We start from the raw sequence: 20,062 nt of genomic DNA, 5'->3' as shown, positions 1-20,062 counted from the left end.
TTCAGAATTATTCTAAGTTCGAGGGCGAACTTTTTATAAGGTAGGGAGGATTGTAACACCCCAAATTTCATGATTTAGAGTCCTAAAAGACCTTATTAAAATTTAGAAATGATTTAGAAAAATTCTAGAGATTTTTAGCAATTTATAGAATATTTTTATGCAATTTTTGGAGGTCGTTTGGTATTTTTACTAAACGAAAGAAGTTTTGACAAAAAAATGTCCAAGCTGAGGCTTGAACCGGCAACCCTGACCCGAGCAAAACCCGACTAACCAACTGGGCTAGCAGTTGTTACGTAATCAAATAAAGGGAGAATTTTATTTAAGTAGTAGAAGTTAATTACAAGAAATAATAGAGAGAAAAATGGTTGCAGCCGGGATTCGAACCCGCGACTCCAACCATGAGCCAAGCCGCGGCTGACCAAGTGCTCCAACCGTCAGTTCTGCTTAGAAAAGGTAGGAAATTTATTTAAAGCAGTTAACATAATATTAAGGTTATAAGAGGAGAACTTAGGGCTTGATTATTTCTCGGTGACCTAGTTTTTTTTCCCTTTCTTCCTCTCGCGTGCGCGGCGTCGGAGGCTTTTGCTCGAGCGAAACCAAAGCCTAGGTTAGGGTTTCTTTCTTCATCTCCGGTGTCGGCATAAGGTGTTCATCGAGGAGAGCTTGAGGACACAAAGGGGGATTGGAAGTTCGAGGTCCCCCGAAGCCCTAGTTGTCTTCCTTCGGCTGTGAATCCAAGAACCCCGGTAAGTTGCTACTCACCTGTGATAAGAGTAGTTCCGAATTCGATTTGAGTCTTTTCCTTGTTTTCCCTTGATTTTGAAGCATGCTGTGAAGTTGTTTGAAGCTTGCTACTAGGGTTGCTGCCGTGAGTTTTTATAGGAGGTTGAGATAGGGTTTGGTTTACAATCATAGATTTAGGGCTTTTGGTTGAGTTTTATGTGCCGTGTTTCTTCTCACTGGTTGAGTTTCGGGAAGTTCATATTGTGGAGTCTTAAGCTTTGATCGTTGACGTTTCAGTAGACCTGTTGCTTTCGAAACGCTGATCAGATTTAGACTTTGATCGATGATATTCTTCTTAAACTATTATTTCTGAAACGTTGAACTAATTAGAGACCTTGATCGAAGATGTTCTAGTGGACGGATTTTATATGCTAGCTTACAAGGCAGTTAATTTGGTCCCTGTGGGTTACACGGATTTTGACTTCCAATCGGATAGGGACAATAATAAGTCGACCTCGGGGTTTTGTGTTTACTTTAGGAGGAAAAGTCATAACTATGGAAGAGTGATAAGCATAGGTGTTTTTCTGGACTCCACCATAGAAGCTGAGTATATGGCAAGCCTCTGAGGTAGCCATAAAAGCTGAATGACTTAATTACCTCAAGATAGACTTAGATATGATTTCTAGTTTGTCCAAATATTATTACAAATAATTGTAATAATAATGGTGCAGTAACAAACTCGAAGAAACCATGAGTCTATAAGGCAAGTAAACACAATAGAGCGCAAGTACTACCCAATACGAGAAATTGTATAACGAGGAGAAGTTGTTGCCGCCTAGATTGCATTAGATGATAACCTAAGGTCCTTAAGGCAAGAGCTTTTAGAAAGGCATGGGAATCAGATGTATGGCAGCAGATATGGCAGCTTAGTCTTTTAGTATAAGTGGGAGATTGTTAGAGTGTATACTAAAAGCCTAGCTTTTGGTATAAACATTTATCTAGAAATAAGAATCACATTGGTCAAATGTCTACATTTATGATAGATGTAGTTGCTCAATTAATTTATATTGTAGATAACATGGTGTGTGGTGTCACACACAGAAGATCATGTTATCAGTACCTTATAAATTATAAACAGTAGCTCACGACCAAGATGGAAAGGAACAAACCATTGGAAGGTCGTAGTGTAATTAGGTATTAGTTTATCTTAACTATATAATTACACTAGTACACTTAAAGTGTATTGAGTAGGACCATTTGAGGTCGTTCCTTTTATACTGACTTAATAAAGGAACAAAGACCTCAGTTATTATGGAAGCGTGTGCTCTTAATCCTAATATAATAACAAGCACATATATTTGATATTTATTTCTTTAATTTATCAATGGGTGAGATTTAGTTCGATAAATCAATAAGCCCGATAAGTTGGGAAATGATATCACTTATAGTGTGTGTTGTTGATTATAGAAGGAAACTGTGTCCTAGTGATCTATGTTGAGAATGTCCCCAAGAGGAGCTCATAAGGATTGTCATGTTAAACCCTGCAGGTGGACTTAGTCCGACATGATGAAGTTGAGTGGTACTACTCTTGGAGCTAGATATTAATTAAATGAGTTGTCAGTAACTCACTTAATTAGTGGACATTCGATATCTTAAACACAGGGAGACTAACACACTCATGATAAGAAGGAGCCCAAAATGTAATTTGGGATTGGTGCGGTAGTTCAATAATAGTTCTCTAGTGGAATGAATTATTATTGATAAAATTAAGTTGTGTGTTCGGGGCGAGCACGGGATGCTTAATTTTATCGGGAGACCAAAACCAATTCCTCCTCTCGGTCCCTATCGTAGCCTCTTAATTATAGAGTACTATACCCACCTATACCCACCTTCTTACCCATCCTATAGGGGTCGGCCAAGCTAGCTTGGAGACCAAGCTAGGGCCGGCCATGGGTATGTTCATGGGTGAATTCATGTGGCCGACCCTATTAAATATAAAGGAATTTTAAATTTTAAAATTTTTCTTATGTGGATAATATAATTTAAAAGAGAGTTTAAAAATTTAAATCCTTCCTTTTATAAGATTCTACAAAAGATTAAGAGAAGAGTTAAAATCTCTTTCCTTATTTGTAGATTAAAAGGTTGATTTTAATTTTGGTAAAAACTTTCCTTTTAATTATATTCATGATTTAAAAGAAAGTTTAAAAATTAAAAATTCTCTTTTATTAGTTTCTACAAAAGATTAAGAAAAGATTTAATATCTTTCCTTATTTGTAGATTGAAAGGAGATTTTAATTTTTAGAGATAACTTTTCTTTTTGGAAATTATCCACATGTTTAAAAGAAAGATTTTAATTTATAAAATTTCTTTTTATTAACCAATCATGAAGGGATTAAAATTATTGGAGAAATTTTTATAAATTTCTAGAAACAAATTAGGAAGTTTTAATTTTTGTTTTAATTAAAACTCTCCTTGTTTTGGGGAGAAGAGTGGCCATTATTATAATGAAAAGAAAATTATTTTAATTAAATAAATTTTCCTTTTCAATGGCAAAAGAATTAAGGAAGTTTTTATTAAATTTTCCTTATTTGCCAAGACCAAGGATTATAAAAGAGGGGGTAGAGGAGGCTTCAAGGTGAACGACTCTATTCTATTTTTCCTCTCTTTTCTCCTTGGGTGTGGCCGGCCCTTTCTTTCCTCTCCTCTCCTTTGTGTGGCCGAAACCTTCTCATGGTGGAGATAGCTTTGGTGGCCGGATCTAAGAAGGAGAAGAAGGAGAAGCCTCTTTTCTAGCATCCCTTGGAGCATGGTGGTGGTGGCCGAACCTCTTCATCCTAGGAGAAGTTTTGATGGCCGAAACTTGTAAGGAAGAAGAAGGTGCATGGTGGTTCTCATCTCGGAAGATCGTTGCCCACACAACGCCCGAAGTTAGAAGAGGAATACGGTAGAAGATCAAGAGGTCTTTCTAAAAGGTATAACTAGTAATTTTTCTTTCCGCATCATACTAGTTATTTTTGGAAATAATACTAAATACAAGAGGCATACGATTCTAGTGTTTCGAATTTGTTTTCGATATAGTGTTTCTTTGTTTTTTTTTCTTGTGATTTGATTGTTCTTTTCGGTTGACCTAAAGTTATTTTAGGAAATTAAATATTAGCTTTCTATAAAAGGTTTTGTCTAGTTGGTGGTGGTTGCTCCCATATCCAAGAAGGTCGTGTGCCTCGCCACGTCAGTACTGGGAACCAATTATGGAAATTAATATTTAATGGAATTAATAACTTAAGGTGATTTGGGTCGAACGTGTTAAGTTCCGCAGGAGACCCAAGTCAAAACCTAAAAGAACGAATAGATTAAGTTTTGGATCAAACGTGTTAAGTTCCGCAGGCGATCCAAAATTTAATTTAAAAGAACACATGGTAGCTAGGAAAAGGTTCAGACCTTTGTACAAAATTTTTGTACAGTGGAACCTCTAGGTTTTCCGAGTAGCAACCAACAATTGGTATCAGAGCTAGGGTTTTGCCTCTGTGTATTTGGTATTAGTTTAATTATGCACATGTCATACATAATTTAGGCAGGATAATAGTAGGATGTGCTAACTTTGTGGATGCAGGATCCAACTATTATGGCTTATAGTTTTATGTGTGTGATTGGACCCTTGGACATGTCAAGGGCATTTATATGTGTGTGCATGATTGTATTATAAAATACAGCAGGAGCTGTATTTAGTTTTATTATGATTTTATTTTTGATCTAGATACATGTACATTCCTTTTATGGAATATAGGATCAAAATTGTAAAATTCTATTTATGTCGCGGATCGAATCTTGCAAAGCGTAGAACCTTCTGAGGACTAGAGGCGCAGCGGAACAAGGAGCAAGCTAGACCCGGTGGCGGTGGCCAAATATGGCAGCAGCTTGGGATGACAACACACGGAGGACAACCATAGATAAAAGCCATAATAGTTGAAAATTAGATTTTTCTATTTATTGCTTTTATATTGTGTTGTGTGTGCATGTTAGTATACATGACTAGTAGGCTAGCATAGTTAAAATTCCTCGTATAAATAACTAAGTGGGAGAGGGATTTTTAAATAAATCCCATGGTCTCCATTACTGGTTTGTAAATAAGCTTGCGCGTTGGCTCTGAGTGCCTTCCTCCATAACGGATGAGCTTGTTTGTGGATCACTAGAACAGACTTCCATTTTTGGATGACTATAGGAAGTTAATTAAGAGCGTGTGATCTTCCCCAACGGAAGGGGCATAATCTTATTAATGGACTTAGTGTCAAGTAATGGTATACACTTAGACACATCTAATAGTATCCTCCCCATCGGAGTCACTGCTATTATTTATGTGACCAAAAGACACCAACTATTAATTTTATTTGTCAAAAAGTTAGGTTGACAAGATAATAAAATTAATGGGTTAAAACCCTCCTTTTACAAAGGTTGAATTTGTATACGTCCACACTAACGTGGCATGTAAAATTCACGGTGTTTGAGGTGTTGGTGAATTTAAATAATATTGTTTGAGGAATCAATGTTATTTTAAATTCAAAAAGTTTTGACCAAATATTTGATCAAAGACAGATTAACTATTAATTTTATTCGTCATAAAGTAAAGTTGACGAGATAATAAAATTAATGAATAAAATCTCCTCTTCGATTTTGTATACGTCCACACTATCGTGGCATACAAAATTCATGGAAATTTTTAAGGAGTTGATCTTGACTAAATATTTTTGTGATTCTTAGGATTTAAATATTTGTCAATCCCCTAGTAGTCATACTATAGAAAAGGCTTAGTAGTTCCAATTGTAATGATTGGAAATAGGACTTGGACATTAAGGTAGACTGTCTTCTTAAAACTAAGAACAACATAGGTGTATTTAATTCATTAGTTGAAACATGTTTAGTGGTGTTATCTACCAGAACCTGGAGTGTAGATACAGATGTCATTAATCATGTCCGCAATTCATTGCAGGGTTCCAGGAAACCCGGCAACTAAATAAAAATTAAAACACCGTCCACATGGGCACTACTGTAAAAATAGTAGCTGTTGCAGTGGGAGATGTTTATCTTTTGATAAGAATAAAACATGGATTTTTGAGTAATTGTCTTTACGCACCAAGTTTAGAAAGAACTAGTTTTCAGTTTCTAAATTATTCAAAGAACTTGATATTCTGCCTCTTTTAATAACAAAGTTGTTATTAAGAAAAAGAGGGAAGTTATCTGTTCTGATACGTTGGTTGGCAATTTATAAATCCAATAACTCTCACGATGCAACAAATGGAAATTAGTAACACATCTTCTAACTTTAAGAGAAAGTAACCTTCGAAAATGAACCAATTATATCTTTGGCATCTAAGGTTAGGTTATATTAACTTGAGTAGGATTCATTGGTAGCTGATGAACTTTTGGGTTCATTAGTAGTGGAAATCTTTCCAACCTACGAGTCTTACTTGGAAGGAAAAATAACCAAGAAGCTTTTAAGTCTAAGGGGTATGGAGTCAAAGATATATTGGAATTGGTTCATTCTGATTTGTGTGATCCTATGAGCATCCAGGCAAGAGGTTGTTTCAAATATTTCATCTATTTTATAGACAACTATTTGATATACGAATATATTTACTTGATGTGCCGCAAGTCTAAGTGCTTTGATTAGTTCAAAGAGTACGAGACTGATGTGGAGAAACGACAAAGTAAAAGTATCAAGGCACTACGGTAAGATCGTAGTGGCAAGTACCTCTTGGGAGAATTTAGGAGTCATTTATCAGAAGTAGGGATTCAATCCCAACTAACTGCACCTGGTACACCCCAACAGAATGGTGTAGAAAAAGGAAGGTATAGGACTCTTATGGAAATAAGTAGATTGATGAGTTATTAAGAATATTACCAAAATCATTTTAAGGATATACTCTGGAAACGGGAGTGAATATAGTACCTTCCAAAGTCAGAACTCTCTACTCATATAGAATTGCTGAATAGGCGTAAGCCTATTTCGAAGCATATTCGGATTCGGGTAGTCCAGCACATATGCAGAAGAGAGACAATGATAAGTTGGACAGGAATTCACTTGTTTGTGGGTTATCCTAATGAAATGAAAGTAGGTTTATAGTCTTAAAAATCAGAAGGTCATTGTTAGCATCAATGATCGATTTTTAGAAAAGGACTATGTAATAAACCATGTGCCCATAAGAAAATTTGTTCTTAAGGAAATAATAAAAGGCATGTCTAATCTAGTACCAACTGTACAAGATGAGATACCACAAGGAAACTGCAACACGTATCACAAATGATACACAATTGCAGAATGTGCCTTGTCGTAGTGGGAGGGTTGTTAGGCAACCTTAAAAGATTCATGTTTTGGGAGAGTTTTTGGACTCGATCCCTGGAGGACATGAACCTGATCTCTGGACATATGACGAAACACTCCAAGATAAAGTTGCAACATCTTGGCATAGAGTAATGAATAACAAAATTAGAATATATGTATTCTAATAAAATCTGGAAGCTTGTAGAACCACCAAATGGTGTAAAAGCCTTTGGGTGTAAAAAGGTCTATAATAGGAAAAGAGGGATAGAAAGGAAGGTAGTAACTTTCAAAGCAAGGCTTGATGAAAAAGGAAACTTTTTCACTGGTAGTCATGCTTAAGTCTATCCGGATTCTTTTATCTATTTGGCAGGTGTATGTCAAGACAGCATTCCTTAATGGAAGTCTTGATGAAAGCATCCATATAAAGCAACCAGAAGGGTTCACTGCAAAGGGCTAAGAGCATCTTGTGTGCAAGCTCAATCAGTCTATGGACCGAGGCAAAGCTTCAAGGTCTTGGAACATCCGGTTTATCAAAGTAATCCAGACCTATGGATTTATTGAGTAAACGGATAAGTCTTGTGTATACAAAAGGTGTGATGGAAACGTGGTGGTATTTCTTGTACTATACGTAGATAACATTCTTGGTAGTTGGAAACAATATCAAAATGTTGTCAGAAGTAAGGGTATGGTTGTCCAAATAATTCGATATAAAGGACTTGGGAGAATGTATATATTTTTGAGATCAAAATAATAAGGGATCGAAAGAAAAATATATTTTACTTATCCCAAGCTTGATACATCGGAAAATCCTTGCTCGTTTTAAGCATGCAAAACTCCTCGAAAGGTATCTTACCTTTTAAGCATGGAGTGTCTTTATATAAAGAGATGTCTCCGATGGCATCAAAGGAGATTGAGGACATGTAGGCAGTTCTTTATGCTTCGGCAGTTAGACAACCTAATGTATGCTATGCACGAGATCAGAAATCTGTTTTGCCAAGGGCATAGTTAGCAGATATCAAAGTAACCCTAGACAAGGACATTGGACTGCAGTAAAGCATATATTAAAGTATCTTAGAGGCGCTAGAGATTATATGTTAGCTTACAAGGCAGTTAATTTGGTCCCTGTGGGTTACACGGATTTTGACTTCCAATCGGATAGGGACAATAATAAGTCGACCTCGGGGTTTTGTGTTTACTTTAGGAGGAAAAGTCATAACTATGGAAGAGTGATAAGCATAGGTGTTTTTCTGGACTCCACCATAGAAGCTGAGTATATGGCAAGCCTCTGAGGTAGCCATAAAAGCTGAATGACTTAATTACCTCAAGATAGACTTAGATATGATTTCTAGTTTGTCCAAAGATTATTACAAATAATTGTAATAATAATGGTGCAGTAACAAACTCGAAGAAACCATGAGTCTATAAGGCAAGTAAACACAATAGAGCGCAAATACTACCCAATACGAGAAATTGTATAACGAGGAGAAGTTGTTGCCGCCTAGATTGCATCAGATGATAACCTAAGGTCCTTAAGACAAGAGCTTTTTGAAAGGCATGGGAATCAGATGTATGGCAGCAGATATGGCAGCTTAGTCTTTTAGTATAAGTGGGAGATTGTTAGAGTGTATACTAAAAGCCTAGCTTTTGGTATAAACATTTATCTAGAAATAAGAATCACATTGGTCAAATGTCTACATTTATGATAGATGTAGTTGCTCAATTAATTTATATTGTAAATAACATGGTGTGTGGTGTCACACACAGAAGATCATGTTATCAGTACCTTATAAATTATAAACAGTAGCTCATGACCAAGATGGAAAGGAACAAACCATTGGAAGGTCGTAGTGTAATTAGGTATTAGTTTATCTTAACTATATAATTACACTAGTACACTTAAAGTGTATTGAGTAGGACCATTTGAGGTCGTTCCTTTTATACTGACTTAATAAAGGAACAAAGACCTCAGTTATTATGGAAGCGTGTGCTCTTAATCCTAATATAATAACAAGCACATATATTTGATATTTATTTCTTTAATTTATCAATGGGTGAGATTTAGTTCGATAAATCAATAAGTCCGATAAGTTGGGAAATGATATCACTTATAGTGTGTGTTGTTGATTATAGAAGGAAACTGTGTCCTAGTGATCTATGTTGAGAATGTCCCCAAGAGGAGCTCATAAGGATTGTCATGTTAAACCCTGCAGGTGGACTTAGTCCGACATGACGATGAAGTTGAGTGGTACTACTCTTGGAGCTAGATATTAATTAAGCGAGTTGTCAGTAACTTACTTAATTAGTGGGCATTTGTTATCTTAAACACAGGGAGACTAACACACTCATGATAAGAAGGAGTCCAAAATGTAATTTGGGATTGGTGCGGTAGTTCAATAATAGTTCTCTAGTGGAATGAATTATTATTGATAAAATTAAGTTGTGTGTTCGGGGCGAGCACGGGATGCTTAATTTTATCGGGAGACCAAAACCAATTCCTCCTCTCGGTCCCTATCGTAGCCTCTTAATTATAGAGTACTATACCCACCTATACCCACCTTCTTACCCATCCTATAGGGGTCGGCCAAGCTAGCTTGGAGACCAAGCTAGGGCCGGCCATGGGTATGTTCATGGGTGAATTCATGTGGCCGACCCTATTAAATATAAAGGAATTTTAAATTTTAAAATTTTTCTTATGTGGATAATATAATTTAAAAGAGAGTTTAAAAATTTAAATCCTTCCTTTTATAAGATTCTACAAAAGATTAAGAGAAGAGTTAAAATCTCTTTCCTTATTTGTAGATTAAAAGGTTGATTTTAATTTTGGTAAAAACTTTCCTTTTAATTATATTCATGATTTAAAAGAAAGTTTAAAAATTAAAAATTCTCTTTTATTAGTTTCTACAAAAGATTAAGAAAAGATTTAATATCTTTCCTTATTTGTAGATTGAAAGGAGATTTTAATTTTAGAGATAACTTTCCTTTTTGAAAATTATCCACATGTTTAAAAGAAAGATTTTAATTTATAAAATTTCTTTTTATTAACCAATCATGAAGGGATTAAAATTATTGGAGAAATTTTTATAAATTTCTAGAAACAAATTAGGAAGTTTTAATTTTTGTTTTAATTAAAACTCTCCTTGTTTTGGGGAGAAGAGTGGCCGGCCATTATAATTTGAAAAGAGAAAATTATTTTAATTAAATAAATTTTCCTTTTCAATGGCAAAAGAATTAAGGAAGTTTTTATTAAATTTTCCTTATTTGCCAAGACCAAGGATTATAAAAGAGGGGGTAGAGGAGGCTTCAAGGTGAACGACTCTATTCTATTTTTCCTCTCTTTTCTCCTTGGGTGTGGCCGGCCCTTTCTTTCCTCTCCTCTCCTTTGTGTGGCCGAAACCTTCTCATGGTGGAGATAGCTTTGGTGGCCGGATCTAAGAAGGAGAAGAAGGAGAGAAAAGAAGCCTCTTTTCTAGCATCCCTTGGAGCATGGTGGTGGTGGCCGAACCTCTTCATCCTAGGAGAAGTTTTGATGGCCGAAACTTGTAAGGAAGAAGAAGGTGCATGGTGGTTCTCATCTCGGAAGATCGTTGCCCACACAACGTCCGAAGTTAGAAGAGGAATACGGTAGAAGATCAAGAGGTCTTTCTAAAAGGTATAACTAGTAATTTTTCTTTCCGCATCATACTAGTTATTTTTGGAAATAATACTAAATACAAGAGGCATACGATTCTAGTGTTTCGAATTTGTTTTCGATATAGTGTTTCTTTGTTTTTTTTTCTTGTGATTTGATTGTTCTTTTCGGTTGACCTAAAGTTATTTTAGGAAATTAAATATTAGCTTTCTATAAAAGGTTTTGTCTAGTCGGTGGTGGTTGCTCCCATATCCAAGAAGGTCGTGTGCCTCGCCACGTCAGTACTGGGAACCAATTATGAAAATTAATATTTAATGGAATTAATAACTTAAGGTGATTTGGGTCGAACGTGTTAAGTTCCGCAGGAGACCCAAGTCAAAACCTAAAAGAACAAATAGATTAAGTTTTGGATCAAACGTGTTAAGTTCCGCAGGCGATCCAAAATTTAATTTAAAAGAACACATGGTAGCTAGGAAAAAGTTCAGACCTTTGTACAAAATTTTTGTACAGTGGAACCTCTAGGTTTTCCGAGTAGCAACCAACAGGTATAATATTCTCACTCCATTGATACAAGAGGTTCAACAAGTTGGGACAAATAATGACGACAGTTGTTCTGTTTTGGTTGAAATATTAAATGATGCGAAGGAAAAATTGATTGCTATTCAGATAGATCATTCAAAGGCGGACCAACTGAAAGAAGCATCTACATCGAGTTCAAAAATAATACACTCTCCATTAAAAGTATGATCTCGAGGTCGTCCACCCACAAAGAGGAAACAATCTAAGATTGAACAAATTATGAAGAAATCAGTTGCAAAGGCCAGAAAAAAGGTATGATTTATTATGTTTTAAGCGATAGAGGATTATTGTTCGATACCTATGAGATAACTTTTGTTTTATATACTTTGTTGTAGTCAAATATCTCTATTCACTATTTATAGGGTTCTTTGTTGGATAAAATTTCAGGTGATTCATTCTGTGACAACCAACCAATGAACAACATAATATGCTTTTCTTAAAATATGATGTCAAAGCAAAGGTTAGTCCCTATAATTTGTCCAAATTGTTAATAGCGTTTGTACAGTATTAAGTAGTGTGATTCACTTCATCTGTCATTAGTAAATTAGGTTATTTTCTTGAGATATTGCCAGTACACTGCTATGTTGTCACAAATAATATTGAAAGTTAATAGGAGGATTCTCTCTATCATTTTTTGTGCTATTCCTTTTTGCCATTTTGGTTTACATGAATGTCATTCCATCCCCAGTGAGTTTCTGATGGAATCTATTTTCATGTTTGGCACAAAAAATAAACTCAAAATATCACATGGATGGATATTAATATCATGGATCTTCTTCCTATCAATTACTTATGTTTTTCTATAACTATGAAGTGAGAGCAATTTCTGATTGAGAAATGAGGCAAGAGGTTCCAGCCATCACTAAGACAAAATTTCACTAGAATGCAGACAAAGGCATTCTTTACACCTATGAGAATTTAAATTCCATTCTTTTGCATGTTGGCACACAACATTTTCAGCTATCAAGAATGGTTGTTTCTCTTTTAGCTTGGGCATTCCTCTCAGTTGGATATTTTCTAACTAGTAACAAAATTCTCCGGATAACAAATTAGCTGGATCAATTGAAACTGATGAAGAAATGATAAAGTCTTTGGTCACGCTTGGACATTGCAAAGATAAAACTACAGCAACTAAAACAGTCAAAACGATCAAGTTGGTGGTTCCCACCTTTTTTTAGTTAACTTCTCTATAATTATTTGATGATCTATCATGCTAAGCTGATTTGGTTTTCACTGATTTGCTTGCAGGTCATTGAGGGCCCAACGGTCAGTGTAGAAGAGCTCAACAACATGGAGAATGGCAAGCATGATTCCCTTCTACATTCTGATGGTGAAAAATGATTTGAAGACTGATCTGGAGACTAATCAGAAGCTCTGAGAGACTTTACTTTCTGCTTACATTCTCTCTTATTTTGTTTCTAAGGAACTCAGTAAAGAGACTTTACTTTGTGATTCATCCATTTTTTTGCTGGTTACTGGAGACAAAGTTTTTTTGAGAAATATGATTAGAAGTTTTGTTTTGATTGAGCAGATTTTTGTGATAATTGATGCTTATTCTCTAAAGTTTATAAGGCCATGTAATGGATCTTGATAACCATTTCAGTAGTGATCAACTATTACACCAGTTGCTGAGCATCAACTCTACTTGAGATTCTGGAATCAAATCATAGTTCTATTACAACAGTGAACTTCACATAAGTTAGGCAGTTCGAACCTCATTTATTAATGTGTCTAAACCCATAATGATTATATAAGAATTTCAATACAAATAGAACATAAGCAATGTGTTGAAAACCCATTTGTCAGCTGCATTGGCATTAAATGTCTGTAGTTTTTTCTCTGCCGAATTTGATTCTAAGCCTTCTTTGCCTTCAATTTGACTTTTATCATGAAATAGATCATGTTCTAGAACAATGAAATCTGACACCTCACGTACCCCTTTGAATTGGAATCTAGCAATTTCGCGGCATGCTCAACATCGGCTTCCATCTCATGATCATAATCGGCATCGTCGTCACAAACCTGATCGATTACGACACCAACAAGATAAAGGGCAGGTGGGGGTGGCGCGTCAGCCTTGCGCTCGCCGCCCTCCCGGTGGCTATCATTACTGCCTGTTCCTTGAACAAACAAATCAAGGACATTTTTATTTTTCATTGCCTTTGTTGAAGTTTTTTAACATAGTCCAAAAAAGAAAAAAAAAAACTGAAGTCATGTAATGGCGACCAAACCATCAACTAACCGTCTTTAAGTTTTGGAGGGAGATATAACTATTCTTGCTTGGATTTAACATAACATGTAATACTGCCATATAATTTCACATTCTTGCTTGGCTAAAGAAATATCAGAGATGAGAACTAAGTCCCGAAAGAAGAACAATGCAAAATAAATCATTACAAAATGTTCAAACCATTATATAACATGTTCCGCATCATCCATCTTAACTAAAAACTAATTATCCTATCACATTACAACACCAACATTAGTCAACACTAATTAACCACCTAAACTATAAACCAATTAGCCTTTAGCTGATTCTTACAAACATTTAATTTGTCGTATTACAACAACAACATTACTCAACACTAATTAACAAGACCGAACTAACAGAGTAATAAGGTATACGACCAAAAGAGTCAAATTCACTATAACTAATATTCATACCACTGATGATACATTCCAATTTCCTAGAATATGTCCATGAGATGCAATGTGTTCACTTCCTAACCTTGACTCTATTCTTCCTAACCTTCCACGACATCTTTCACTGCTATCTTCATCAGACAAAGTATCGGCTACCATCCACTTTTGCCAGCCATGTTGGCCACATCCGTAATACCTCCTTCCGGGAGTTTTGGTTGATCTAGAAACACATACCAATGTTCTTCGTCTCAGTCTCTGCATGGTACATGTTCAAATTTCGTATTGTCGATGGAGCTGTAACTTGATGATGACATGAAATACTACCCTATTAAGCAAACGAGAATTACTTAGATTCAAATATTTTTTAATGCTCATAGATTATATGCCAAATCAATTCAAAAATAGAAAATAAGCGATTTTTGCATTACTGTATAAATCAGAGAAAGAACATCGCTTGAAATATTTTTGCATCTCTTGAAATACAAGAATGAGGGTTCACTTCATGGAAAGAAAAAAATTGAGAGAGAAAGAACCTAGAAAAAATATATCAAAAAGACATAGTCTTAGAAAAGTTCACTAATAGTGATGAGTAGACCATATTTAATTAAGGATCAGCAAAAGGGAATGGAGTTGCTAAGTTAAATCCACATTCCAAATGGTAAAGAAGATATGCTTAAAAAAAAAGTTAAAAGAGATGTCTATCAGTGTAGTACTGCCCTCTATCATGTTTTATTTTAAACATTTACTAAACCAAAGCCACCACTCCAAAACAAAAACCAAACCCAAACAGCCAAAAAATTCACATACATGCACCAAGCAGTTGTTGTTTAGTGACAAAGTGGTTTCTTCAAAAATAGTTTGGTACTACATACTAAAGCAGAGTATACAAGCATCAAAATAGGATAAGAAAATCGAACAACATTCATTTCATTATTATTCAGTCCGTCAAAGTTACCCTGGGGTGAGCAAAGCAACTAAACAGAAGAAAATCGAGGAAAATTAAGATCAAAATCGAAGAAAGTTGATTTGGACAAAAATAATCACAAAATTATCAAATCAACTACGTAATATCTCATACCTGGATTCAGGACAGATTTAGGGTAGGGGAGGGTTGGGGGAAGAATCCAGGTTGACTTGGCCGAGCGTTCGAGATGGGCGCGGAGAGCGGAGAGCGAAGAGAGGGCGTTTGATGGGGCGCGAAGAGTGGAGAGATTCGATGGGTGCCGAGAGCGGAGAGATTTAGGGTTTAGGGAGACGGAGAGAAATGTGACGGAGAGATGGAGTAGAGGCAAAGAGAAATGTGGTGGAGAGAAAAGTGACGATTATTTAATGTTGATATGAAAATGCCCATGTGAGAAGCCACTTAGGTCGAAATAGGAGTTCGAGAAATATATCATTTCTCTTTAAAACAAATATAACAGTTACTTAATAGTTATTATAATACTATAATAATATTATATTAAAGTGTATGTGATATAATAGCTAAAAAGAACTTGTATATTATCTTTTAGTCGTAAGTATTATAATAATACTAAAGGTAAGGGTATTATTGAGATAAAATATATGATGGAGTGCCATTTTATTTTTTATTTTTTTGAAAAAAATATATTTTTATAATTTACATAATTTAGGATGCCTTTTATGATTTTTGCCCATTAAAAAAAAATTAAATGACATCAACAAGAAGATTTATATAATTGACACAGTAATCACCTACATAAACGATACTTCACTTGATATCTGACCTCCTCTGATTTACCACTTTTAGAGAGTGTAGAACCACCTTGAAGAGACGCTAAGATCCCGACTCCACTTTTTACTCCAATATATCTCAATTATTAGAGTTGACTAGATGCTATCTCTTTGCTATCATCCACAGGCCTAATTTATTTGAGTAGCTGTCACTATGAAGAGACTTGTGTGAAGACTTCTCTAGACAATAAAATCTAACCATTCTTCTATTAATGAGTTTATTTACACAAACTGAAAGAAGAATTCCATTAAATTAACCAGAGATAATTTGCAAGCATAAAAGCATCCTTATTGCTCCCAATTTGTAACATGTAACATAAACATTCACTTGTATAACTCTGTCCTCCAAATGCTCTAAAGGCTCCATGGTAGGTTTAGTTCGATCGATTCAATACGGATAGATTGAAACTTCAACACCAAGAACTAGTAAAACAGATCCAATCAAACCCGTCGCGGTCATAAGCAATGCTGACTCACTTGTAAAGTTGGATGACAACTCTCAAACAAGATGGAGACACTCCTGATAACCTCAACCTACCAATTTCTTTGATATTTTGTTCTCCATGGATGATCCACAAAGGTCTTTCCCTGTCACACACTGTTGACATATCATATGATCACAATCTAAAACCAAAACAATTCAGTGTCTTAATGTGCATTGTTATACCTTTCACCCACCTTCTGTCAGTGTCTCCATGGCCCTGCAGAGCAAACCGTTGTTAGTAAATGATTAGTCTGATAATCATAGTCCCAGTTCCTCCAACATCGGGCCATTTAATGGTGATCTCAACAGGACAGAGCGGAAGCAGGTTGTCGCCTCTGAAATTTAAGACACATTGATGGATGATGCTCCAGCCCCAAACAGTGGCATTGATGGTGCACAAGTGGCTTTCAGAGACGCATTTATTTTCTGTAGTGTTGCTGTAAATGAATCAATCATTCGTGAGCAAATTTAATGTTCAACCCAGTAAGAACTTGCAAGGACAATTAAATGAACAAGTTTGAATAACTCAGTAAACTAAATGAACACACTTGAATTCTGTTAATATTCAATTTAGGATTGGTTTGAACAACACATAGCTCGGTTTGGCTCGTTTGTAGTCCTATTCTATGGTGATTTGCAGGTAGAAGCACAGGTAAAATGTTCCGGGAAGAAAGTAAATTATTGAGCAAGGCCTAAGTGTTGCTGTTCTTTGTGAACACAAGCAATGGTTGTAACTTTCATGCAATATTGCAGATGAGCAGTCCTCTTCAGCTCTAAAAGGGATCTTTTTAGCATTTAGAGCCAATCAAATAATGAAATGAGGCACAGCAAGAAAGGGATTGATGAGGAAAAAAAGACAGTAATATTTGATCAATGACTTGGAAATCCTGAAGAAAGAAAACACACAAGATCTTTACCTCAACAAAGAATGCCATCTGATACCTGAAGAAGCAGCCTTGCCATCTTTCTTGGTCGTCGATTGATTGTCATACGACCAGTGAATTGTATGTTCTATTACATAGCCTTCACGAGCAGATAGCTGGGAAGAATCCTCAATTGCAAAAGCTATCCTATGCAACTAACTCCGCGTATCGTGCATGATTAACAACTTGGCTAGTTATGAAAACTGCTATAGAATTCTTCAAGGAGTAAACTCCTGGGTCAAGCTACAAAGGGAAATGACAAATTCCATCTCCCTGACTTCTCTACCGGAATGAAAACTTACAAGATATTAACGAAAGGCGGTGCATCTTCCCTCGGCCCGGAGAGAGATCGGTACAAGTACAATTTCTCCACGGCATCACTATAAATATCCTGAGGGGAGTCCGCAATCACTTCCACCACCAAGTGAGGAAGCCTCCGAGCCACCTCCTTGCAGCCCCTCAAGGATGGCATGCAGGAAGACATCCACAAGAACCTCATGTTGTAAAAATGGTGAACACCGAAGAGGAGGCCTGCGTCGCCGAAGGGGCAGTCCCTGATCTCGAGCTTTTTCAGATTGGGGCACCCTTGGAAAAGATGCTTCAAGCTCAAGTCGCTGTCCCCTGAGAAGGCCACTGACAGAGTGCGGACTGATCGCCCATGGTCGGCGATGTACTCAAAGACTCTGTCAGTGAGGAGGCCGGAAATAGCCAGCCTCGTTAGCTTCTTGCAGTTCATCACAATGGCACCGAAACCCTCGTCCATGGGCTGGCCGGTGAGCCGGTCGGGGCGGTGGCGCCCCATGATGCAGAGGCGGAACACAGCTAGATTGGGGCAATTCTTGGACATTGTCACGACGGCGGCGTTCGTCATGCGCTGGCAGAAGTACAGAATCGAACGGAGGTTCGGGCATCCCTCTGAGATTGCGACGAGGCCGGAATCAGAGACGAAGCCCTCGGAATCCTCGGTGGCGTCCATGGGGAAAACTCGAAGCTCGGAGAGCTTCTTACAGTTCTTGGCCACTGATCGGAGACCATCGTCGCCTACGGTGTCGAGAACCTGAAGGGATCGGAGAAAACAGATTGACGACATGGAAACGCAGTTGAATTTTAGGAAGGTGTTTGGTGGATACCCAGAAGGTCTGGAGGTTGTGGCATTGGGCAATGACGGGCTTGAGCTGCTCGGCGATGAAGACAGCGTAGCTCAGGTTGAGGGAGACGAGGTTTGCGCAGGCTGGGAAGATGGCCGGGAGGTACTCGGGATCTAGAACGCGGAATCCCGACAGGCAAACGAGCGACTTGGAGGCGGCGAAACTCGACTCCAGGTCAGTGACGTCGAGGTCTGCTGCACCGGCGTCAGCGGGCACCAAATGGAAGGAGCCGGTGCCGAGGTGGGTGAGCTGCGGCGTCCGCTCCATGAGGCGGCGGAGCTGGCTGACGGAGACGTGCTCGTTGACCCGGAGACGCCGGAGGGAGGGCGAGCGGGCTACGAGAGCCTCCAGGGCGGCGAAGTTGACTGCGCAATTCACGCACTCGAATGAGAGCGACTCCAAGCAGGTGATCGTCTCCGGGAACCTCGAAATCCAATCCACCACCTGCTCGTCCTCGTCCTCGACGTCGTTCTCAATCAGATCTAGTACTCTCAGATTCCTACGGAGAACCAATTGCAATTAATCGTCTGAAGATAAAAAAAAGAGGAATTTCACATCTCCAGAGTTTCAAATTAGGGTTTTAGTGTTTCGTATCAGATCAATCGGTAAAATGCGAGGAGAGGAGGGGAGAAATCGAGCCTGCAGAGCTCGGCGACGGCGGCGAGGCCGGTGGTGCCGAACCCGTCGCAGCAGATGAGGGTGAGGTCGCGGAAGGAGGGGAAGGAGCGGGCGAGGAGGGCGAGATCGGCGTCAGAGACGGTGATGCGCTTGAGGCAGACCCGCTCGAACCACGGGTACGCGGCGGCCATGGCGGTCGCCCACGGCGAGAAGCGCCCGCCCCAGCCTGGCGGGATGAGGCTGAAGTCGTCAAAGCGGGGGCGGCCCTTGAGGACCATCGCCCGAGCGGAGCGGTACCGCGCCACCGCGCGGACCGGCAACACGGCGTAGCAGTTGCCGATGAAAACCTCGCGCCGGGTCTGCGCTTCCGCCCGGTACCAAGACCGGCACACCAGCGACACCGCGTTCCGGTCGCGCCGGCAGGTAAGGAACTCGAGCACGCTCTCCAGCACGTTCTCCAGCACCTGGTCCGAGAACGGCGGCGGCGGCGGCGGCTGCTCCGTCCCCCCACCGGTGCCGCTCCTCATCCTCGCAGCCGGAGCAGATGAACCAGAGCACCCAGCTCCATCGTCCCCGCCGATGCCGAAACCCGACGCGCAGCTCCGCTCCTCTTCCTCCTCCCCCTCACCGCCCTCCGCCATCTGGAACCACCCTCACAAGTACGGTACGCCCCTTGAACCATAAAAATCCCATTTTTATTGATGCAATCCATTGCCAGCTCTAGAAACGTTAACAGTTGCAACAGTACCAGCTCCCGTAAAAACTTCCTGCAACAGCGACATTTCTCGTTTATCGTTAAAATAAAAACAAAAAACAAAAATAAAATCCACAACTTTCCATTACAGTTACACAATGAATATCTATCCATACTGATCAACTTACTTTTGCATCTGAATAACACTGCGAGAGTTGGGCAGAAGAAGGTAACCTTAGATTGATCCTGGAAAAGCTAGAAAGGTATTGATCATTGTAATCACTTTTTGTTATGGAATTGATACAAATGGACTCTCAGTGGCACTCTTTTTGACAAAAATTGAAACACTAAAGCTTAATTATGCACCGAATAAGTGCAAATAAGACAAACATAACTATACAAGTCATTGTTTAACTACCTACAAGCAAACTCAATGATCTTCTGTTATAGCAAACTTGTTTTTCATCTTGCCATAGTGTCTTTAAGTTTAATTTCAAAACAGATTGCTTTGGCAAGGATATATGATATCGGTATACATTGTTACATAGATCTTT

At 38.2% G+C, this 20,062-nt stretch overlaps 1 protein-coding gene across 5 annotated transcripts; it reads right to left on the bottom strand.

The window, feature by feature from the left end:
- Nucleotides 1–15,862: 15,862 nt before the first annotated feature.
- LOC122043017 (transport inhibitor response 1-like protein) lies at nucleotides 15,863–19,563 on the bottom strand. Of its 5 annotated transcripts, none has more exons than XM_042603448.1 (5): nucleotides 18,836–19,563; nucleotides 18,179–18,695; nucleotides 17,043–18,105; nucleotides 16,309–16,562; nucleotides 15,863–16,239 (listed from the first exon to the last, which is right to left on the bottom strand). In XM_042603448.1, exons 1-3 carry the CDS (start codon nucleotides 19,453–19,455, stop codon nucleotides 17,347–17,349), a joined length of 1,896 nt encoding a protein of 631 aa, XP_042459382.1. In that variant the 5' UTR covers nucleotides 19,456–19,563; the 3' UTR covers nucleotides 15,863–16,239; nucleotides 16,309–16,562; nucleotides 17,043–17,346. The 5 variants fall into 5 exon arrangements, with proteins under 5 accessions (XP_042459382.1, XP_042459384.1, XP_042459383.1 ...); XM_042603450.1 differs by having other exon boundaries at nucleotides 15,863–16,229; XM_042603449.1 differs by having other exon boundaries at nucleotides 16,320–16,562.
- Nucleotides 19,564–20,062: the final 499 nt, after the last annotated feature.

Source organism: Zingiber officinale, chromosome 2A (genome assembly GCF_018446385.1).
Source record: "Zingiber officinale cultivar Zhangliang chromosome 2A, Zo_v1.1, whole genome shotgun sequence".
NCBI classification, from domain to species: domain Eukaryota; kingdom Viridiplantae; phylum Streptophyta; class Magnoliopsida; order Zingiberales; family Zingiberaceae; genus Zingiber; species Zingiber officinale.
This window is presented reverse-complemented; position numbering and strand designations above follow the sequence as displayed.

What these genes read in the sequence shown, in the direction of transcription:
- LOC122043017 (XM_042603448.1), bottom strand. Translation starts at nt 19,455, where the DNA reads ATGGCGGAGGGCGGTGAGGGGGAGGAGGAAGAGGAGCGGAGCTGCGCG. An exon ending in GCCGTCGCCGAGCTCTGCAG is followed by an intron (nt 18,696 to 18,835) that starts GCTCGATTTCTC and finishes GGTTCTCCGTAG; the next exon opens with GAATCTGAGAGTACTAGATC. An exon ending in ACAACCTCCAGACCTTCTGG is followed by an intron (nt 18,106 to 18,178) that starts GTATCCACCAAA and finishes CGATCCCTTCAG; the next exon opens with GTTCTCGACACCGTAGGCGA.